The sequence below is a fragment of the Melozone crissalis genome, unplaced genomic scaffold, assembly GCF_028551555.1.
Source record: "Melozone crissalis strain CALT ecotype California unplaced genomic scaffold, PUWL_Pcris_2 ptg000068l_1, whole genome shotgun sequence".
NCBI classification, from domain to species: Eukaryota; Metazoa; Chordata; class Aves; order Passeriformes; family Passerellidae; genus Melozone; species Melozone crissalis.
In genome coordinates, this window is record NW_026535846.1 from 10,044,479 (window position 1) to 10,068,783 (window position 24,305).

The following is a 24,305-nucleotide window of genomic DNA, read 5'->3' on the forward strand; positions in this document are numbered from 1 at the left end:
TTATTTGTTCTATAGATTTTTCTGACCAAAAAAAAATGTAGTACATCACCATCTTCACCCTTCCAAGACGTGTGGTTTAATTGTAGTGTGGGCTCAGAGGGCTGTCTGTGTTGCCCGGGGTGGGTGCCAGGGGTGGCAGAGGCCAAGTGGCCCCACTGCAAACCATTATTCAGAAAGGAACAAAGTGGTAATTTTGCAACTATCACAGCTCAAATATGGGGCCGTTTCACTGGTAATAAAACTATTACTCTGTAACTGTTTACTTATCAGGAGACCATTATGTGATTGATGACCTGAAAATGGAGGTTATCTTTCAATTCATTTGAAATGCAAACTGACTAGAAAATCTATAGTTATTGCATCGTATTTTTAAGCAAAATCAGGCACCTACATTGACTTCCTATTTACATTTCTTTGAGAAGAAAAATCACATAAAAGCTATCAAGAAACACATTTCACAGCAGGCAAATTAATTGGTTTTACTGTATTTGAATGGAGGGTTTGTCAAATAAAACATGCCATGACAGTTAATAGTGTCATTTAGAGGCAGAAAATTATTGGCTTATTTGTTATTGGATAAAAGGAAGGCAAACACTTTGTATTAGGAAGTTTTAATGTGTTTAAAATCCTCATTAGGGATTTATGGACATTCTTGCTTAGCATAGCGCCTCATTAATTTGAGGCTAAACAGTTACTTCTGTGTTTCAATTGCAATTTTTTTCCCTTTTCTTTAATTAGATCTCGCATTAGAGTTTGGTCTCTACACCACTGGAGATGTAGAATTAATTAATGTGATTTATAAATCTAATGGAAGTGAGTTATTCTTAGATATCTTTTCATTTTAGTGAGCAGTTTAACTGCACACAGCATAAGTGCACACAGATCTAAGAGATTTGGGGAGCTCAGGAAAAGTATGCAACTTCTGCATTGAATACATTTAGCAGTGTCCCTTGGCATTAATAGATCAAAGCATTTTAATTAGAAATGTAACTAAAAGAGAGGCCATAAAGATCCCATTCAAAATCAGATTTTCCTTGTTCTAAGTTCTGTACTGTCCAAAAAGTGTTATTTAACTCCCCTTTTGTAGATAACCATGACATTCAGTGGCAGTTGGGATAATTGTGTGTCTCACTATTTAATGAGCATAAGATCTGCTTCTTAATGTAGTCTGAGTCTGGATGCAATCACAATAAAAACATATTCAATAATTGTACTACTTTATATTAATAAAAGGAAAATAGCTTTTATTTCCTATAAGAATTCAATTTATTTGATTGAAATTTGTGTTAAAAATGTATCTCTGTAGATCAGTTATGCTAACAGATTGGTATTTAAACCCCAAGATATTTCAAAATATATTTGTTTCCCTTAGAGCAGGAACAGCCCTGCTTTGCCCTTTGAATTCTGGCCCTTTATTTTGAAGACAGTCTGAGGTCATGGCTTGCAAGTTGTGACTGTGGTGGAAGGATGTATGAAAACAACTAATTTGCAAACAAGCTCTGAGCAATTAGTTTGGGTCCCAGCATGGGCCTTGCAGCTGTGTGAGCTGCTGTGCAAATTATGCCCAGGAGTGCATTTTTCTGTGAGGACATTCATACCTGCTTTAAAAAGCAGAAATGAAACAGGTAACCAACGCAACACCCACTGCATCCTTGTAGCCACAGTAGGGGTACTGTCAGATGTAAACACACATTTAAGAAGGCTCCTCTTTAAAACCTCCAAAGAAATGTTACAGTCTGAATTCCCAGGGTCAAATAATGCTTTAGGTTACACTAATGGAGCCTCACTGGCATCAGGAAAGCTTCAGTCCCATTGCCATGGCCACACTCTGACCTGGTGACTTCGATACTATTTTAGTCAGAATTTACACAGCTCCTGCCTAATGCTGCTCTTGTGCTGGCACATACTGGGAATGGAAACCACATTCCACTAATGTGAAATAGATTTAAAGGAGATCCAGTTCCAACTTATATTAAATTTAGACAGCTGTGTCTGTACAGTAAAGGATTTTGCATGATTTCCAAGAGGTTCTACCCAAGGGGTTACACTGAGAATAAATATGGTTTCTAATTTACCTCCCCTTAACTGAGGGCAAGTGGACTTGTAAGCCAAGCTCCCTTCATGCCTTTTATACTGCTTCATTGTCCTAGGAGAAGTTACATTTCATTCACTCTGGCAAAAGGAAGACAAGAAACAGACACTTGATCATTATTTCTGCCACACCACATATCTCACTGCAGCAGAGGGTTGCACAGTCTGTTAGTCAGGCTTTGATGTTTCAAGTGGACAAGTGCACGGTGGCATTTGAGGTCAGGGCACCTTTTGTCATCATTTTAGTGGAAACGTATAAGGTAATGTTTTCCAGAATAAGGTGAAAATGCCAAAGCACATAAGAAAATGTGTGTATTTTATGTAAGCAAATAGGTACTTGAAGTTGAAAGAGAGGAAGGAAGAAGAAGAAATTTGGCATTCCAAATTTCCTTGCTCTTTGCCAATATTAAATGGTTGTAACAGCCTTTATGCAAGCCAGTGTTTTGATCATAAATTAAGTACTGCAAAAGTCACTTTTGTTGGGGCCTGGCTTAATATTGGCGTTATCAGATACTCTGGTATTATCACTATGGTGATTTTCTAAAATACTACATTCAGAATATTCCATAAGTAAAATGTGCAGCTTTACCTACATTAAGAAACTCCCTGGAGACCTTGAAGTAAGAGATCACTTTATCAGTCTTCCCTCTCTAATAGAGTTTGGCAATTTACTGCATGAAAACAATGGTGAACCATTGAGTTTAAATTGAGCATCAGTATATTGTACTTTCATGGAAGCTGTTTCATGCTGATCAACACTGAAATGGTGTTGTTAAAAGAAAACACTAAAGAAATTAAAAAAGAAAAAAATGAACTAAATTCAACACATGCTGAGAAGAACAAGAAAAGTATAATTGTCACATCCAGGTCAGTCTGGTTTAAGAGTTGCTGTAGCAGAACTAAATGCCAGTGAAAAAACATTGGGCTTGCTCAGTGGAAAAACATATAGTTGGGCTTGCTCAGACTGGTAAAAAAGGTCATTGTAAGCTGAGTTCTTTGCAGGGAGATGAAACTGAATCCCTTTCAGTATGGGGTTAGTCACCCTCTGGTGTGACTGCACAGGTCTGTCTGGCTCTTGGAGAGGAGCATTCAAGAGTCACTGGGTTTTGAATGAAGCTAAAGGTACCCATTGTGAGCAGCTTTGGCTTCTGGGCTAGAGATCTTTTAGGAAGGTCACTGAAATCAGTGTGAGTCTGATTCAGTCATGTTTTGGACCACACTAGTAAGTTGTTTTTCCTAGATAAGGTACTATGGGGAAAAGGCATAAACTTCTCTGGGCACCTCTGGACAAGCAGCTCTGACTGCAGGCCAGGCTGACTTAGCTTAACAAATGAATTGACTCACTCCTTAAAACTCCTTTGTGTTTTCAGGTTCTCCAGTAAATGCATATTTTACACAGTTTCTGCAGTATTTGTATTAAAGGAGAACAGAGGAGCAGCGTTCTGTATTTTGTTTTAGGCAATAGTTTTTCTTTCTCTACTAATTTTTTATATATGAGAAAAGTATCTATTTCCACAGACATTTTAATAAGCCCCAGGAGATATTTCTGGGGTTAAAATAATGGGAAATGTAGTCTTCTCATGGTATTGTGGTTCCAGGATGGTGGAGGCACTAAAAGAAAACAGTGCATATGCATTATTTAGGACCCACAAATGGCTCCCTTGAAAATGAATAAGCCTGTGAAAAACACATGTATGTATTTGAATACCAAGGGAGCAATTTTGGGCTTGTTTGTTTTTTCTTTTAATACCGCCATGTTTGACTTCATTCAGTTTCCTCTAAAATGCAAACATACAACTCTAAAGTATGCTGGTGATATCTCCACAAATATCAAATACACCAGAAAAACCCTACTGTCAGCTTGCAATATTCATTCCTTGCTCTTTTGCTGCTTCCATTCTTACACACTTGCACTGAGGTTAGTAAGGAGGAGCCAAGAGCCTCCCAGCTGGTGAGATTAGCTGGCATCTATTCCAGGTGTCTTTAACATGAGTGACACTTTTTGGACATAGTATTGAGAAAGGAAGCAGGATCATGAGCTGTGAAACATTCCAAGGAGCTTTGGGCAGTGGGCTCTGAGCAGTGGTGTGAACTTTACTTGAAGTAAAAATGGAACAATCTTCTCAGGAGGAGAAATGTGTAGTCAGATGGCAGCTGAGGGGAATGTGGGAACATTAAAGTGGAGAAATGAAGCCTGAGTGTGCAAGAAAATACTGATGGCAGCCAAAGGAAAGGTGGTGCTGGAAAGACATGGGTGTGTATGACAAGTGCAGCTGAAGTATTGCATGTTCTCAGATTTGTAATGGGCATATTGCAAGAATTGAACCATAGGGTCACACAGGTTGGGAGGATGTTAAAACACCATCCAGTCCGGTGTGTTGTATCTGGAAATTCTGCTAGTCTTACTACTGCCCCGTTCATTTCCCACTTGCATTAATCAGAAAAAAATCAGAGAAACCAAGCACTCTTTGTTAATGGGAAGCCTGGCAGGAGCTGAAGGCACTCAGAGGACAAGCCCTCTGCTGACTGTCCTCCTTTTGCTGTTTCTGGTTTTCTAAGTGTTTTCCTGATATCACTGTGTGGTGCACACTGGAAATGATCAATCAAGGCTCACACACAGGATCTTTTCATGCTAGCAAGTGAAAAATCAATTTGTGTTTGAAGGAATAAACAGTAGCACGAGCTTCATTTCCCCAGAGTCAAAATGGATTCCTTGATAAAGGAGATGACAAGGAAAGCTGAGCTCTTGATGTATAAGCACATAGGTGCTCATGTGCAAGAAATGAGTGGACTCCTACATTCATTTTCCATGCTACACTTACCTTTTCAATAAAACAAAGATAGGAAGAAGAGATTACTTGTTGAATGCCAATTGTGTGTCAATAAAACCAGGGGGATTGTTCATGGACAGTTTATACAGATGAAAATGTAGTCGGTCACTTCTGGCAAAGACATTATTCATGGTGTATTTCTGCTTTATGGCACTGCATTTGAATTTTCAGAACTATTTTCACAAGTCTGTTGGAAGATTGTGTTGCTAACATTTCTGAGAAATATCTGCTGTTGGATGTAAATTACAAGGAAAAGAGTCTTTGTATGATATTTCTGTGCCATGAAAACAAAATCTGATCTCATGCAGGTTATAAATTGTCCAGGAGGTAAGAGTAGTCAAGGAACTGTAGAATGAATAAATGGAAGGTTAGACCAACATGACTCATCAGATATTGTAACCATTCACCCAATGTCATTTGATCTGTATGACATTAAAGGCTACTATTCCCTCACTCTTAGATTTCTGCCCTCCTTCCCTCCCTTTAAAGTTCAGCACTGAGCCACCCAAGCCATACATTAAACCCTTTGGTTCTACATCATTTAAGCTCTCTCCTCTCTCCTGTGAGACCAAAAAGTGAAGAAAGCTGTAGAATACTGGCTTGTATTAGGTGGAATATTTGACCATCTGACCCTTCCTTTTTCCCTTTTTTTTTTTCTCTTTTTCTTTTTTTCTTTTTTTCTTTTTCTTTTTTTAGCAAGCAATATTTAAAAGTAAACATGAAGCATTTTGATGCAAAAGAGGTGTGCCAGATTAAAAGGAAATTGGAAGATGAGTTCAGTGTAGCATGTAGCTTTTGTGAAATCTCCTTGCTTTGATTGAAGTTTTATTACCTCAGGACGTCTGTCTGCAGCTTATGTGCTGTTCTTCAGTCTGGGGTTTGTGAATGCACTGCTGGCTGAGAGAAGAGCTCATGATGTGAATTGCAACCACTCTCAGTCTTGCAGAAGCCAAATTCCTGGCATCTGTCCTTTCAGCTGAGCTAGACCACGCTGCTCATAAAGGAAGAAAAGCACCCAGAGCATGCACAAGTGCAAACTGTGCTCTCCTTTTTAGACTCTGATTAGTGATGAAAGCTGAAGAAGAGAGGGAGGGCATGGAGAATCACGTAATGGGTCCTAAAATGCTTGATTTTTATTAGATTAGGAAAGTAGTAGTATGGGATGAATGTCCAATCTTGACTAAACTACAAGAGGATCGTGGCAGTTTATTAATGGCAGTTCTAATAACAATTTGTTGTAGCAATAGCGCTTGGGGAAGTGATGAATATTGTATCTGCTCTGTTTCATTCTGTCCCAGTGAATCTGTGCTTGGATGCCATGGTGTGCCATGTGGGCCCACTCACACTTGTTAGCTGAACATGAGTGTTTATGGACAATTAAACTTGCAATTTTTAATTCACACTTTGAAAGGTTGAGAGGTTGTTTTTTCTTTTTTTTCCAAGACACTCTAAATTTCTAATAGATCTGTGCCTTTCAAGTCTCTTAGAATGTGCAACTGCAGCATGAATTTAGAAAAATGGTCTCATTTCTTCAGAAATCCATTAATAGTAATGTACTGAAAGACTCTTACATTGATCTTCTCTCTGATAGCCATGTTGTAATAATTATTCTTTTAATGTTTGCATCAATCTAAATGTTTTCCTCTTTGTGCTCTCTTCTACTTGGATCCCCCTATATGACAATCACAGCACTTTGACATCTTGCATTACTTTTATACCAATGGTTCAAAACAAAGCAATGCCAAAGGGAACAAAAGTTCTGTCAAGCTATTAAAATCTTCTTTGCCATTAACACAATTAAATTGATGCATGAGCATTTAAAGTTATTAGCAAGTGCTGCCAGCAGAAGCTGGTTACAATTGCATAATATATAGTGGGCTTTATTAAAGTAAAATTGTATGTTTACTGTTATTATCGTCATTAGTTCTGAAGTAACATAAACTTAAACAGGGTTGTGAGTTGGGAGAGGGCTGTGAGACAGCCAAGAACATGCTCTGTCCTGTATTAATAGTGAGGGACACAGTCATCACTTTCCTAAACAAAGAAATGCACGTGGTACCTTGGCTAACCATTGCAGCTGGCATGTGTAATGGTAGGGAAGGGTGTTAAATAAAGAGAGCTTCTGTACCTCTGCTGCTCTCACTCTTCCCAGTCTGACTCACTCAGCTGGATTTGGGGCTGCTCCTGTTTCTGTGGTGAGAAATTTTGTGGTTGATGTGTTCACTGTGAGCTTTTTGGAGGACTGTTTGTTTTGTTTTCTCATATTCCAACATATTAGTTTTTCAACGAAAAAAAATGAGGCGTGTATTGGAGACACGTGTTGTGTCCCACTGCACAGTGCAGCAATACCCCTGCTTGCTAACCTTTTGATTAACCATATTCCTCACTGAATGGGGAGCTGGCATGAGGAATGGAAAACACAGAGGAGCAGAGAACTTCAAAGTATTGAGAGAGAAAAAAGTAATTTAAGTGAAAAGTAGGGAGATGAAGGAATTCCCATCACATCCAAGTCCTGTCGTGTAAGGGTGGACTGCATGCCTGTTGCAGTTCATGCTGCCCACACATGGACAGTTCTCAGCCAGGCTTGTTAGGTAATTTGAGCTGAGTAGAAACTGGGGAAAAAAGGTAAGGCTCTTTTTTTGGTTGTTTGACAGTTTTAAGGTGATAATGTGGAATATTATAATCTATAATAGATAAAAATCACTAATATCCCTGTGGTGTAGTCATATTCACCTTAATATGATACTGATTAACTGTTGGGAATTCAGAGAACAGTGATGAAATCAGCCAAAGGAGAGGAAAATCTGGTTTATCAGGAAAGAAGGTAAAAGTTGAACATAGAGCGTTTGGAAAAAAGTGCATGTCTGTGTATGGTGTAAATGTGAAAGGAAGTAATGGATTACTTCTGGTAGTGGGAAGAGCTCTACAGAAAAGCTGAGTTGACACTGAAAACAAAATTTTAACCATGATAAAGAAAGCACCAAGTAGTTTGCAACACTCCATATTTTATTAAGGGAAGGAATGGGAGACTCATTTCCCTACAGTTTTGGGTCAGACTAGCCATAGTACTATAAGATATGGGGAAAATCTGCTACATTAGCAGAGCATGAGCTTGGTGATCTAAGAGGTGTCTGTGGTCTTTGACTTCTGTAGCTGTGTGGATTTATCCATGAAGCTTAGTGCTGGCTGAAATGCAGGCAGAAGGCCATGGCCAGTGCTCTGGTCAAGCACCATAGCAGATTAGGATGACAGGGATTAAGTTTAGTCATGACTGACTTTCACCAAACCAGTTACTAAGGGCAATAAGGTAGAAGAACCAGACAGAAAAGTCTCACTGAATATTTATGGCACAAAGGACTCACCTGTGCTTTGGTCCCTTCCTGAATATTGTCTCTTCCTCTCCTGCTTTACCCCGTGATAAGAGCCCACCACGGCTCTCTGCAAGTACCACAGAGTGGCTGCACACACAGGTCACACCTGCCTGTTGTTTCTGTAACTGTTCACAGTATTTAAAGGTTTTGTGCTCTTTCATATCCTTAGAGTGAGGGATTGTGGTAAATTCTGTAAGTACCATTTAAGAAGTGTTTTTTCAACTGGAATATATTAGCAGCATCACTGTATGTGTGTGGGTGTGGTTGGGTGCAGAGATAAATTGAATCTTTTTAAGGGGGGAAGGAGCAGCTGTCAGGCCTCTCAAGGTGGATACCTGTGTGCTGTGCAGGCTGCAGAGGACACTGAACCTGCAACAGGCTGATGGAGTGAGGGACAACAAAATCAGCAGCCACCCTTACAGTCCAACCAGTATTTTACTACAGTATATATTTAAGTTTTAAGAGCTGTCTGGCCTGTTAGCCTATTAAGCTGTAGGATAAGATAGTTGATGATAACAGCTTTCTCCTGTTATCACCTCTGTCCTTCTCTGCAGCATGTGGCAAGTTAAAGCAAACCTCGCCCTCTCTCTGAAGGCTGCCGATAGGAGTAACAGTGGGATCTTCTTCAATTACAGAAGTTTCAGGCAATTCCACTGCCAGTTCTCAACTGTGAGGAAATCAGAGTACTTTATTGCTTCAAAAGTGTCGTTAGGAACACAAAGCAGCGTAGAAGAAAAAAACAACTTTTGACAAAATGGGTCCTGCTGATGATTTATGTTGATCTGAACTGGAAAATTTGGTAGGCAGCAAGCATGGATACAGCAGTCTTCAAACAGAGGCAGTTGCTTGTTAGCTGTTCACCTGTGTGGTTGAACTTTGCATCCAGCACCTGACTAAACATTTCTTTTTTTTCTTTAAACCTAGGTTGCCCTTCCCAATGACTCCAGCTGTGTGGAAGAAATACTGCGGGTAAGTAATACCCTTTGCTTTTCTTATCTCCTGTATAATTGTAGTGCTGTTATTTTCATCTTCCAAGGAAAGGGTTTATAGGGCTGTCTTTAACACTGTAGTTAAATAATAACATATCAGTGGGTCTGTATTAAGAGACACAGACAGGGGGTAGACCCAGGGTACTCCTTAGTGAGATCAGTTCACCTAAGACTCTGCATCTGCCAGCCTGTTTCAGTCGGATTTACACATGTTCCTGTTCTTTTCAACCTCTCAGTCCCTGAGTCTATCCAGGACACATTTCTCTCCTACCCTGAGGTGCAGTTGCCTTAATTCTTCTACTCACAAGCTGACCTACAGCCTTCCTCCTTCCTCTAGACTACAATTGCTCATCATTCATGGTTTTCTTAAAGACTTACAGACATGTTTTTTTCTGTGATCTTTGGTCAGTGGTTGAATACAGAAAATTGCAACTCCAAACTAAGAATGGCTTAATTGCAACAAGATCATGTAATAAGAAAAAGGGAGCGTGGACAAGTTGTATGCCTTACTCTAAGTGTAAGATGGCCTTTTTCTCAGACACCCCAACTTTGGGGTGAGATTTGCCGGGGCGTGGTTTTTGCAACCCACCAGTCCCTCTATCAGATTTAGGTTTTTCTCCTCATGGGTTGAGTTTCCCATCTGTCAGAGCTACCTGCCTGGGATTGCCAGCCAACCAGCTGATTTTTGGTGTAGAAGGGATTAAAATTTCAGTGGGAATTTGTGCCAGCCGTGTCCTTGCTACTGGAGGTAGTGCTGCAGACCTACCCAGACCTGAAATCATGTATAACAGTGATGCCAGCTTGTTTGCAAAGACGTACTCTGCTTATAAAATAAAATAAGCTTCTCACTATTCATTGCAATTCAGATTTAAATAGCTTGGAAAACTTGCTCCTGGTTTCTGTACACACATTATCTTGGGCTGCTCTAGATGTACTTATGGGGTGGCGGGGTTGCTGTAGATGTGTGTTGAGGCAGCAGGCAAGCGTGTTCCTGTAGACCTGCCTTGAGGGAGAAGATCCTGCATGAGCACCCAGGAGCAATGAATGCAAGGAAATAAATAATATTTACTTTCAACCTTCAAAGTGAGCAGAAGTTTATTACCTATAGAACACTAAGGGAGCAAAAGCAAAGGAAATGTTGAAAGGCTCTGCAAAGTACTTGGTACATTTAAAATGTCTTCTTCCATTTATATATTTCAATTAGGTTCATTACTATATTTGGAATGAATGACTTGCTGGCTGGGGAAAGCAGTTGTTTTCAGTAAAAAGCATCAAAAGAAAATGTGATGGGGGAATTTCAGGGATCAGTCATCCAGGTGACACTTTCAATGGGGAAACAGCTCGTTTAATCACAGGAAGCAGAAATGTCTTTTTTCTAATCAAAATGGTGACCCTGTTTCCTACTCCATGACTGTCATTTGAGTCAACAAACAAGCACAATATGCTGGGCTTCCTTCTGAAACCTGTTGAGATTGGAGCAGGATTTTCTGTTGCCTTTAGATAATAGGGATGACCTGCAGAGTCCTTGCTTCTGCCACCAGTGAGCCATTGAACTTGGGGGCACTCTTGAGAGCAGGGATTTAGCAGGATTCCATGTCTCTGGGGATCTCTCTCACAAGGACATTAATGGGCCTGTGAAGAAGGGATACAAACCAGCAAAGACCCAGCAGACCCCAGCCCCAGCTGGATGCCCTCAGGGCAGCAGCTCAGGATTCCAGCCACATGTGGTGCTGAAGCACACCTGGCACTCGAAGTACCTGGGTTTTCTCAGTGTTTACTTTGTTCTTCTCAAATTTATGCTGCAGAACAAGCTAGCAGGAAATGTGTTTTGGCTGCATACAGGGTATCATATTCTACTTGACAGGCAATGGAGAGAAAATAAGTAAGAGAATGTGATGCCCAGCAGTGGTCAAAATCCAGTCTTTGGGCTCCCTATGGAAACTGTGTCAGAAGATTCAGGCTGGCTGCTCCAGATGAAAGAATGACCCTTGGTTTCAGCAGAAACTTGCACTTTGAGAACCTGGATTAAGTTTCAAGCCCTGACAGGTATTTCTTGGCCTTTCAGGGCCATTTACATAGGCTCTGATGAACTTTTGGGAGTGTGGATCTCAACTCCCTCATGGCAGCTTCTCCCATTGAAGACACCATGTTATTCACATTTCTGTCCTGTCAGGGAGCAATGCATAGCTTGAATTTTGCTTTTTCTTTTCTGGTTTTGATTTTTTTTTTTTGTTTGTTTGTTTAAGTTGAATAATTAGTTCAGTTCCATCCCTCAGAAAGACACAGTAACTCTCGAGGGTTTCTTGCTAAACTTTACAAGGAAGAGGTACTCCTGCAAAGATCTGTGACCTCTGATTTTACATAGCTCTTTTTTCAAGCTGAACTTGATTAATGGTTTCTGTAATTGTAGAGGTTTGTAATTCTTAATCTGTCTTCTGCTTTTTTTTTTTTTTTTTTTCCATCTTGGAGGAAAAAGGTTTAATTGAATTTATATTCTAAAATTTTCAACCAAGTGAGGGGAAAGGTCTTGACTTCATTCAGACCCCTGAGTCTTCAGAGACAAAATTTCACAGTCCTTTAGATTTCCTGAAACACTTAGCTACTTATGTCATCTTGTGTAAATGGTTTAAGAACTGTTCCCAATACTACAGCCAAAGGTTAATGGCAGACCAGTCTCCTGCTGATTTTACTTTTCTAACCAGGATGGCTGAGAAGGTTGTGAAAAATAATAATAAAAAAATAATAATAGTAATCATCATCCTCATCTCTTATGCAACTAAGGCCAAAGAGTAATGATAGCACAGAATGCATTTAATACAAGCTGCTAATACCAAACTGAAAGATAAAGGCAAATACCTGGTGGTCTACACATTTTTCTGTTCCAGAATGTGTTGGGGTCATTTTTCCAGCCAATGCTGTGGTTTTGAAAGTGTGGACAATATGGAAGACAGGCAATTAAAAGTATGTCCGTGTAATTCACATTTTGGTAATATAGATTTAAATTAAGTTGTCACTTGCTATGTGCATCCACTGAAAAATGAGTTCATTGAAATGTTGTGATCCAAAGTGCAGATGGGGGGGGAGAGCTGACATTTACAACCAATCTCCAAAGCTGTTACTTGTGCCACTTGTACCAGTGCTTTCCATCAGTGTGCCTTGCTGTCACTGCCTGTGATGTGAGCCATGTGCTGGCCCAGGGAAAGGAGGTGTGTGGGTGACACAGGGTGAAAAGCAGTGATCCTTTTCCTGTCTGTGGTCTGTGGAGAGCACAGAAGGGACCTTAGCCCTGGTTTGCCCCGGCTAAAGAGTTGATAGCTGCACAACACCACACAGGAGAGAAAGGAAATTATTTTTAACTACATGTTCTGGAGGACTCAGAGTGTAAATTGGAAATTTGGGCTGGGTGTTCAGGCAGTCAGTTGGACATAACCCAGCACTGCAGCTCTCGTGGCTGTATCGTAACCACCCGGGCAGGCTCTGCTGTCTGCAAATCCGTCCCTGCGTAGAGGAACAAAAGAATTCTTGTACGTGCATATTCACAGTAGGAAGGCATCAAGTAACTAGATGGACTTCTGATGGTATGTGGACAGCTGTGATACTAATTAGAAGCTTTCCAATCTGGAAACAAAACAGATCTCAAATATAGTTCAGATTGTAATAAGTGTAAAAATGACTGGAGTTAAATGAGCAAAGTCTGTAATTTGTATGGTCGTCTTCTGATGACTAGCTCCTGTCTAATGACATAGGAGAATATGTAAATTGATCAGCAGGTAAAAATGCCCTTGACTCTGCAAATTATGTGTAGGATTACCTTCCTCATGCCAATTGAAAGCTCTAACGGATTTAATATGTCTCACCCTCAGCTGAAGTGAGCTGTTCACATAGCAAAATTAGACTGTAACAGATACAGCCCATTATTTGCCCCTCAGTAATTGTTTTCTCTTCTAAAATACAAACAGCATTGAAGAATGATGCTAAACCTAATTATAATAATTGTAATTTGAAAAATACAGGTATGCTGTCCAGTGTGGTTACAAATGCACTTAATAGCTGACGGGTAGTTTAAATATTTTCATGTGGAGTCTAGGGGCTTGCTGGGGAGGACATGATGTGAATTTAAAATGATTATCCAGACGTCACTGGACAAGTGAATAACGAGCTGACTGGCCTAGTAAATCATGTGAACCTGTCAAATGTGGGAACACGTTGGGGAGGAGATGATGTCAAGTAACAGTAACTTAGCAACCTGGCATTTAGCTGTCCAGAGAATGAGTAAGAGTAGCCACTTTTAAATAGCTGAGTAAATAAATGAATCCCTATACGTCTTAGGTGTGCTATAAAAATAGCCCAGCACCGTATGTTTTGTGTCAAGCTGCTTCTTTCTCCTGGATAAGGTGATTTATTATTTCTATTGAAATGAAAAAATGGATTGAAAAGTTAACCCAAGTGTAAATGTGGATCTGTGGCCTTTGTCCCTGCTCTGGCGTGCTGCCTTTGAAAGCATGCATGGAACGGGTAATAGCCTGCTCTGAGAGTTGTTTTTTTCCTTCAGACTTTGCTTATGTACACAAAGATTTGGATGGATAAAAACAATTAATTTCTTAGCAATTTCTAAGCCATTGCATTTTCAGGCTTTTTATCAGCATTTTCTCAATGGAGGCAGAACCAGTTTCTGCTCTCACATCAATATAAATCAAGGGGTAATTCCACTGACCTCTGATCTCATTTGAGTTCATTGAATTCTTCTTCCTCCCACACTGGTATAAATTGGCAGCAGTTCCACTTACGTTGCTGCTGCTGTTATAAAATAAAAAAATAGTTACCTCTGAATTACTTTAGGTATACATAAAGGCAGAGACCTGTTCTTTGTTCTGATGAGCACATCTCCAGATTTGGTCTCACTCCAGAAAATGCTGAGTATTTCCTTGAGAACAGCTCCTTCCTGGTTTGGTAGGAGTTTTGGTCTCAGTATCACCACAAACATTATCACCACAGTTGTTGCATTCAGCAGCAATTCCAGGAAGGTTGAAGGAATCCTTTCCCAGCATTTTGTGCACTGTCCTGAATGCACACAGGAAGGGTGACATCAGTAGTTGGAGTCATTTGAGGACAGCCTGGTGTAAGCTTGGAGTGCAGAAGGCTCTTTGGGAGCTGGAAAAGGCAGTCTTAGGTCTTCCCAGCCCAGAGCACACCCTTGGCCCCCGTGTGCTGCCTCTGACCATGGCAGAAAAGGATTATCCAAACTTTTGACCATTCACCTTTACAGTGACAACATTATGGTGGCACCTGTGAGAAAAGCACTTGAGGAGCACAATCCCAAAGCTGCCTGCATTAACTTGAGGGTGCCTCATGTGTAAAGCTCAGAGCTGTCCTCAGGCTGCAGGGTGGGAAGCTGATGGGTCCATGCCCAGTGCTTGGCTGAGCCCGTTGTTTGTGGGTCCCCATTGCACGGCTGGATTGCACAGGTTACATCTGAGGTGATCTACACTTGTGCTGTAGATCTATAGCATAAATCTGCTTGGTGCTGCCAGCTGAAGGCAAGGCTGTGCTGCTGGGGAGGTGACAGGGAGGAAAGGTTGGCTGTCTGCTCTGACAAATGCGCGTGGGTGTGCAGAGTTTCCTGTGCTCGAAAGCTGGTGTTCTGCACCTGCCTGTTACAGGGATAAATGCCTCTTCAAGATGTAATGCAGCAAAAGATTAGACCTTTGTCAGGACAGACAAGCAAGGTCTGATTCCAGCTTGCAGGCACATTTATCAAATAAAGGTTTTATTTTCATAGCAGTATTAAATAAATTATTTAGCAAAGAACTTTGAAATGTAAAATCTGATCATTATGTGGGTCTATTGCAGCCTGTCTACACTGTAACAATAAAAAAAGATTACAAAAGGTATTCAGGAAAAGAGAGAGAGATTGCTGTGCACCTGTTTCAAACTCACTATTCAATTCTGTTTTCTTATCTCCTTTACCATAATATTTTAGCACATATTTTTGTACTGCCAAATTGAAATATTGCTGATTTCAGTAGTATGATATAATTCTGCCATCATTGCCAGATATACCATTGCTATTAAAATTACTGTAAAGTGAGCTGCCATCACAAGAGTTTGGACATGTATTGCTGCTCCTGAAGAGAAACAAAGTACTCCCATGATAAATGATAAGGGAATGACTGCCAATGAAGGAGTGAAGTTTGTTTTCCAAGCTCTTCAGCATCTCTTTTCACCATAACAACCATTTTTAGTTTCTCTCCCTCGCTGAAAGTCAGCTCAGAAACAATCCACCATGTATTGCAGTGTTACATGCTCAGCAACCTCACTCTGATTAAGTACTCTGTTATGATAAAAATAATTACTGTTTATGAGACTATACAAAGTAATTGTTTTAAAGGCAGTTCAAACAAGAAAGTAATTGAAACAAAGTTATTCTCTTAGAGGAAAAGATAGTAAGTTTTGCAACTCTTGGGGAAGATCGAATGCACTCTCTATAGAACTTAAAAACATTCATTATTTTATATATTATTTTTTTCAAATACCACTAAGTTTTGCAGTTCCAGAAATAAGTGAAAGAGATGAAAAATGTGGGAAAACAATTTGGTGGAGTCTTCCAGTTGAGTGGAGAATGTCATAAAACTAAGATTCCTACTCCCAATTTGGAGACCCGTGGGACCTGAATTCCCATCCTTTTTCATCCTTGTAACCAAAGAGTAATTCCCTTATCTTGGAGTGAAAGTGTGAAAGAAAACAGACCCAAGGAATCTGGCATGTCAGATCAACTCTGACCTTTTCTATGCTCCCATGAACAGAAAAAGGCCGCAAGTGCTGAACTGGGTGGAAAATTTGAAACATTACTGTGGTGTTACAGTGTTTGGCTCCAGCTGCACCAGGTATCCTCTCCTAAGGACCTTGTGGGCTCATGAGTTTATGTTGTATAAAAACATGATTAAGAACTCCAGAGCCTGTTGTGTGTCTGTCCTGGAGTGCTGCTGCTGATTCCAAAATGACAGTCTGCAGTGTGGCCAAGCAGAAAAGCCATCTGAAACTCCCCTACTCCACTTACACAGCTTACTGACAGAGCATTAAGCAAAAAATCTAGTCCTGTTTTGAGATACAGGTAGTAGAATATTTCTCTGGTCTCCGATTAATCATTTTTGTTATTTCATCTTGTCCTGTCAAAGTGAAACATGGTAAATATGGGCACTGAGTGTTTAAACTGCTAGCAATGTTACCTTTCATTTAAATAGATTAAGAATGTGTAGTCTACATTACAAATTGCTTTCGGCACAGAATGAAGACATTGAAAACATATTAAAATTGTGTTAGACTTTCTGAAATGAATGCATGCTTTGGAAACAATTCTGGTTTGAAATGTCTGTAACATCTTCTGTGGCTCTTTCTCTCACAAATGGGAAGAGCTCCATTTTTGCAGCCCTGAGGGCAAATGTTGCATGCTTTAAATCCTGGTAGAAAGCTTCCCTGTAAGTCAGCTCTGCTGAGGAGGCTCGTGGGGTCCATGAAGGATAACTTAGTCTAATCACAATTAGTCAAGAGAAGCAGACTAGGAAAGGGCTAGGACACTTGCAGTGTCCAAGGGAAGACTGGACTGGGAGATGTAACTAAACAAACCAGAAACAGTTTCAAGAGCTTACATTTTTGAAATTCCCCTCTGAAGTTTCTGGCTATGACAATAAAAAAATAATTGATGGTTAAAAGAAACATATGTAAGGAAAGCACTAGGGAAATTAAAGTGATGGATCAAAAAGATACCAGGTACTTGAGGCATGCTCAGTTTCCCCCTTTATGCTTTGTATAACCCTGCATGTTGCAACTTTTGATGCTTTACTGCTCTGAGCTCCTTGAGGAAAAGTAAAGAGTACAGGACAAAGTTGACACCTGGAGCAAACCTGAAGTTTGTTGAGCTCAGAGATGGATGGAAGTGTTCTGTTACAGCAGTAACCAGGAGTGCTTTGCCATTTTCATAATGCACTGAGGTCTGAGTTTAACTGAAGCTACTCTTATCTTCTTAAGGCAAGAATGCAGACACCAATTGATGTATGGACCAAACCTTATTTTATTTCCTCCTGAGGGACCCCATGGACAAGCAGGTGGACTTTTCCTTGGGAAGAGCCATGTGGTGACACATAGTCAGACTTGCCAGCCCCCATGAGGTTTGTGGAAGGAGCCTGATGTGGTCAGTCAGTCTTGTGATCCTCATTTGTCTTAAGTTCAAGTTGTTCCACATTCTGCAGTGAGAATAGCTCTAGAATCTGCCTTTTGGGGAGAAGAATTCCTGTCTTTGCTGTGTGCCATTGGTCTGTTATGCTCCATAGTCAGCAGAGCTCTTTCTGAAGGCATCTTCCTTCTTACCTGTGGAGATTGTTCCAGCTGTCAGTCTTCAGAATACATCACTTCAAATCTGCCAGTGAAAGACTGGTATGGTTCATCTCCTCATGTCTTTGAACACCCTCTCAATAAATGCTTGAATACATAGACTCAGATAAAACACCCTACATTTGATCTTCCTGAATAACCTTGAGATGCCCCTTTGCTCCACTGTGTCTCCTTCTGTGAAATGCTGAAATAGAACCTCACCCACACTGCCATTGTTGAAAGTTAAATTAGTTGTTAGCAAAATGCATTGATGTCCTCAGCTGGAATTATTGGTGTGATAATTGGGCAAAAGCAAGGCTCTATCAGATATTTAAAATTATGCTACATACTGTGGCTTATCTGAATTTCTAACATTTCTTTAAAAAAAGCGTGTCATTGAATTTAATGTTCTGAGAAACCTTATGAACTTCCAATCTATTTTAGCTGTACATTTCAAATTATGCTTATAATTGTGTTTTTATTGAATATGTAAGTTCCTTTCAATTTCTTATTACACTACACAGATTTTAATATACATTTTAGAAGAATGCACACTGTGGATAGGTGACACTTTTGAGTGTTTTCAAATTGTCACAGTAAAATTGTCACATTTGTTTAATTAGCCAGTAGATCCTGCCACATTGATTTGTCAGTGGTGTAACAATTTCTTTGGATTACTGGAAAATCTGACCAGAATGTTTTTTGTAATTTTCTTCTTTTTTTTTTTTTTCTTAATGAATTTCTCACATTTCTCTTTGATTTAAAATCAGTCATACAGGCACCCAGCCTTGCAGAAGTCAGCTGAAGAAAATGTCAGGTTCTAGTGTTAGAATGAAGATTATTTGATTTCTTCAGGGCCCTGAGGTGTTTGTTGACCATTGTTCAGAGGCAGGAGGGAAAAGCTGTCTCCAAACAGGAATCTGAAGGTCTGACCCAAGTGCCCAGATTTTTTTTAAAACATTCTTCATACCCTGTGTGTTCTACCTGCTGAAAGTGTCCCTGCATGGCCTTCCAGAGCTCCTGGGGCTAGGGCTTGGTGTGGCTGTCATTAGAAACCTGTTATCAACACTCTACAGCTCTTGTTTAAATGTTTTCTCTGTTCCGAAATTTCTGTTCAATGTGTGAGCAAATATTGTTGGGGAGGTGGAAATACCTACTGGTACTTTGCAGGGTGAAACAGGAGCAACAGGAACCCCCAAGGGCATAGCAGACTGGCATGGAAAAAAAATGGGCAGAGTTGTATTCATTGTGTTTGCTGTGGGTTGATAGAGGGGTGTAAAGTGTGGACCAAATGTCACCTCTTGAGCCAAGCTAGAAAATGGCAGGTACTGATCTTTAGTGAGGGATGCTTTGAGATCCTCTGATGGCATTTATTGCAGAAGCATTGAGTGTTAAAAGCCCCTTTGGGCTTTGTAGTCCGTTAATTTCTTTGCCATGAGTATATCTTACTAAAGAAAATGTTGTGTACACCAAGGTACAGTAACCTTTAAAAATGCTCTTCTGAGCTTTAGGATAAAAACACTTCATGTTTGGTTTGTAGGCACATTCCCAGTAGTGACTTATTTTTTTTATTTTTTTTTAAATTAAGCCAATTAATCCCTTCCCACTTATTCCAGTATTTTATCATTTCCAGCCTCTTGAGTCCCTAATCTTTTCAACAAGAGGTCTGAACTGCCAGTTATCTGAAAAAGTAATGTACCAATCAAATGAAAACTGGTGCTTAGAATTTTTTTGAAGAGCAGCCCCTTGTCATTCCTGAGTTCAGACAAAAACAAAGAACATAGTTTCAACAGTGAGGCGTTCACTGGAGGCTTCTTACCATGAAAATAGTTATCACTCCTTCTTTTCCTTGGCAATTGAGTCATTGTTTCTTTTAAAAGAGGTTGTCATGATGTCCTCATTACCATTTTTCTTAATATGATAAGTGTAAACTACAAGAAAGCGATCATGTTTGAAAGGATACAGGAGCCCTAAGGAATGTTGCACTAACTGCTTGTGTTCTTTGAAAAGGCTTAGACTGGGAATTTGACTAAATGTATCATTCTGTCTACTTTGCAGCAGCATTGTCGTTTTCTAGCATCTTTCACTTACAACACAAGTTACCCTTCAAAAAGAATGCCATGTTATTGCATCCAGCCTTTGTGTGTCTCCAGCAAAGCGAGATCAACAGCTCCTTTTGGTAGTTGCTTGAATATAATAATACATTGCACTTCGTACTTTAAAAAATAAACAAAAACCAAACAAACAACAACAACAAAAAAAAAAAAAAAAAAACCAACACCAACACCCCCCCCTCACCATCCTTTGACATGTTTACTCCAGTTCATCTTTGCTTGGTAGCTGGTAGTTGTCAATGTTTGACACCAGCTGGAGCTGTGTCACTCCAGCTCTGCTTGGAGCTAACCAGGCAGCCATGGCTCTGCTGGGTGGTCTTTTCTTGGGCTTGCTCCAAGTTTGTTCCAAATTGCTCACACAATCCCTGATAAACTATTACTAATGAACACTTTGCTATTCCTTTTGGCCCATCTAGAAGCAGAAAAGACAATACATGTCGTCGTCTGGTAATGTAGAGATCCGATGTTTAAATGCTGGAGCACTGAATTTACAGCATTTCAGTGCTGTGCCTTTTGTGTCCTATTCATTGATTTTCCTGTGGGAAAAGAAGTAGTGTAGTGCTTTGAGACAGGAAGGTTACAGACTTTGCCCTTTTTCAGCCCTGTTTTTAGGAGTTAGTTTGTTTCAATGTAGTTTGCTGTCAGAAGTTTTTAAAAATGCAGACACAGGAGGCTCTATCAATCTGGTGCACAGTCAGAACACACTGATTTCAGGAACTGGGACTGCTCTGTGTGGGACCAGGCATCCTCAGCTGTCGTATGTCTTAGTGGCAGTCCCAAGGATTTAATGTTTCCAGCCTCCAACTAGCTTTGTAAGAAAGAACATGCTGGGAAATGAGGAATCAAATGTATGCAACAGTGGGAATGTGTCTACCAGAAATACTCTGAAGCCTCCATACCTTAAAAGAGATCAAAAAAGACCTCAGCATGTTTTGGCTTCAGTTTTCTTTACTGTTTAAGCTGGTTTATTTGGATAAGGCTGACATGCCAAAAAAAGTATATGTTGTATCAAAACATCTTCTATAACATACATCCATTTTTTCTACACCTGTTAGCTTAGCAGGAGTGGATCAAAGGAGAGTGTTGGCATGATTTACAGGACACACAGATGCAGGAACAGACCTGCTTCAAGGTGCAAGTGAGGAAAAGGAAATTCAGACTGAAATGTTTGTTCTTTTCTAAAGGTTAAAATTACTATAATAAATGCCAGGTTGCATGAGAGGGTTTCAGGTGTCTGGTTAGGTCTTTCTGTAAGAGAACAGAATTAAAGGTTTGAGCATGAGAGGCAGCAAGGACTCCACCTCTGTGTTACAGATGAGGACCCACAGTGTATTGTATGGCAGGCATCCTAAGCTTTTTAGCTTTACAAAAGAAACCGAGGTGACAAAATTAGAGGAAACAATTATCAGGCTTTGTATATCCAGGGCTTGCTGAATTCTGATCAAGCTGTGCCTGTGTTATCCATACCTTTTGGACACACCCATTGGATTTTTCAGCCCATAATCTCTATTCCAAATTTTCAGACAATATTCAGAAGTTTTACCACTACCCTAGGCATTGCATAAGACAAAATATGAGACAGTTTGTGCTCCACAGAGCATTCATAGTCTCTGAAGTAGGCACTTATGGGAAGATAACCATGCTTCATAGGGGAAAGTGAATTCTTCGTGCATGAAGGGAGAAGCAAGTTCCCAACTGAGACACATGGCAGGGAGAGCATCATGTAGACAAGCAAAAGGAATGGTGAAAAAAGCTTTGTAAGGGCAGGTTTCAGCCTTTCTAGGTGTTCACTATGTCTTCAGCCTCAGACTGCTGGTTTAGCAGCATTACAGTGGAGGTGATGAGACTGTGTAAGAGCAGCATCAAAAACAAATGCTACCCTGGCAGACCCCCGCAGGAAAACCCTGCTGCAAAACTGCTTGTGTGGTAAGCAGAATAAGAGATCTGGCAGAGTCTTGGTTTGGAAGGCAAAGAAACAGCTTTTGTAAGGACTTCAGTGTGTATTGGACAGCAGTGTGTGGTAGCTTCATTTCTTTGTATTTGATGAGTAACAACTCAGAGTCCAACTTTAATGAAAGCAAATCATGGCTTAAACAAAAGACTTGGGCTTTAAATTTAAATCAGTTGCCTAACTTGGTTTCTTAATTTCCCCTATATGCTGTTTCAGGTAATTAATGCTCCTGTTTTAAGGCCAGAGCTGGTATTTTCTGGCACAAGTTAATGCTTTCAAATTCCTCATGATTTTTGGACTCAGTTTCATCATATTGTCAGGATGTAAGTTATAAGCTGGTTACATGGGTCTGAAAATTATTGCACAATATGCAACTTACACAGTTTCTGTGCTAAGCTTACAGAACAAGGGGGTTTGTGGTTTAGCAATCTAATTTTGCCTGATATTGAATTTGGAGATTTTATTTTTTCACTATGCTGCCTTAAGTTGCTTCAGAAATTTAATGCATTTTATAATAAATTCCATTGATAAGGTCTTGTCCTGTAACTATATAACACCCTGTTGTACTTGTATGAAAACCCCATGAATTGATTACATCTGGCAATGTAAAGGAGATGATGTAATGTATTGTATAAATGCACACAGTGGTGTGCCTTAGGGTAGGAGTAGTCTTGTTTTGTAACTGTAAATTATAGTTCTGCTCTCTTCTTGGTGTGAACCCTAAGTTTCAGAGAAGAAAACAGGCAATTCAAGACATGCTTTCTTGCTTGTGAAGCTGAGGATGGATGGAACAAATTACCAGATTCCCTTAAACAAGTGCCAGCAGTGAATAGTTTCAAAACACAGTTGCTTATTTGCTTGGAGAATGGGTTTTTTGCCAATGTTTTTTAAATTGCTGAGATGAAATTATATGTTGGTATTAGCAACTTTTGAAAGAATTAGCTTTTTATGATTTATTGTGCCTTTGTTTATACTATACTCTTGCAGTGCCAGGATGTTATGTTGTATTTAACAGTTCAATGCATACTTCCTACCTCGTGGGGCCCTTGTGACAATAAGATGTGCCATCCCTGGGGATGGTTACCAACAAGTATTATTTTGAATAAATAAAATCAGTGGGATATGGCAGTGCATCTCAGTGGGGTTGAGAGGCTGCCAAGAGCAGGAGGCATTGCACTGGACATACTGTCCAAAGCAGGGCTCTGGTTCTGTGTGCTGGGCAGCAAAGGCATTAGTTCATTAGTTCAGTTACCAGGAGTGACAGCTGGAGGATGCCTTTGACTTCATGAGTTCTAATGTCCATTTTCCACTGAATTCTTAATTCTCTCATCACATAAAACCCATCAAGAAAGCTGTCCCATGTGCTTGCTATAAGGTCCTGCTTCATTTTTTGTCATTTTTTACATTGTGTGATTTTTTCTGCCAGTTATACTCTGTGAACTCCCCATGTCCTACATGCACTTTACTCATACTGGGAGTCTAAGCCTGGCAGGAGTAGGGATTCAGATCTCTGGCTCTGTGCAGCTCATCATAATGGTGCTTTATAGTGGGTCCATAGGGGATTGTGCTGCATGCTCCTGAAAATGCTAAGAACACATGAGAAGGTGCTGAAGGGCACAAAACCTGCTTGGTATCGAGCTGAAGGATTGATTGTCCTAGGCAATGTCATACATTCAGGCCAGTTTTTGACCATTTAATCTTCCTGAGGTGGACCCTGATGAAAACTATTCTGATCCACCTTGGAGAAAAGCATTCACTGTGTTTGACAGAGGAGCTTTGGGGTGAGCTCCTGTATGCACAGCATGGACATTTGGGGCCAGGCCCAGCAGGGAGCTGCATCCTTGCTCAGGGCACACACACTTTTACAGGCTATGCTTTCCTTAGGACTGCAGCAGACTTGTGAAATTGAATCCAGTGTGGGTTCATGTGCTGTGGCTTCATTACTCTCCCCCTGAACAGCCTCTTGAGCTGAGATACCTGCTCACTGTAATGGAGCTTTGTTTTTCTTCACACACACGAGATTGGTTAGAGCAGTAAGTGCATCAATCATGATTTACTTTTTTTTTTATTGTCTTGTAAATGCTCTAAGCAAAGAATATGAGTGTTATTAGTTATAAAAACTACATTGTGAGGAAAATATATTGAAAAGTTTGAGGTATACAGGAGTCACAGAGTACTGAGAAACTCAAGAGAAAAAGAAAATACCCATATTTCTTTGTGGGTTTCCAAATGCTAACAAAGTAGGAAAGGAAAACATATGCTGTAAAATTTATAGTCAACCACAATTGGCTTCTAAAGCAATTTCTATATTCATTTTCACAGAATATAATTTTTGTCTGTCCCCTTCCTGTTAAAATGGAAAGAAATATTAATTTACCATCGGATGATATGGAATGCATCCTATTCCCTAGCTGGCAAAGGGAACTTATTAGTCATCATTGATAAACCCACAGGTGAACACTGTGGTTTAGGCTGTGGTCAGAAAAATGGTTGTTTTTTGTGGAATCAACTCTAGTTTCTCAATAATAAACTCAGGCATGTATGCACTGTATTTCCAATTGTCTTTCAAGCAGTTTTTGGGACAGTAACAA

At 40.0% G+C, this 24,305-nt stretch overlaps 1 protein-coding gene across 5 annotated transcripts in view; it reads left to right on the plus strand.

The window, feature by feature from the left end:
* AFF2 (ALF transcription elongation factor 2) overlaps positions 1–24,305 on the plus strand; it is a 322,459-nt gene that overhangs the window by 168,465 nt on the left and 129,689 nt on the right. For all 5 annotated transcript variants that reach the window (XM_054289539.1, XM_054289543.1, XM_054289541.1 and 2 more), the window contains exon 4: positions 9,218–9,262. In XM_054289539.1, the coding sequence (XP_054145514.1) occupies positions 9,218–9,262 (45 nt within the window). The remainder of the gene's footprint in view (positions 1–9,217; positions 9,263–24,305) is intronic.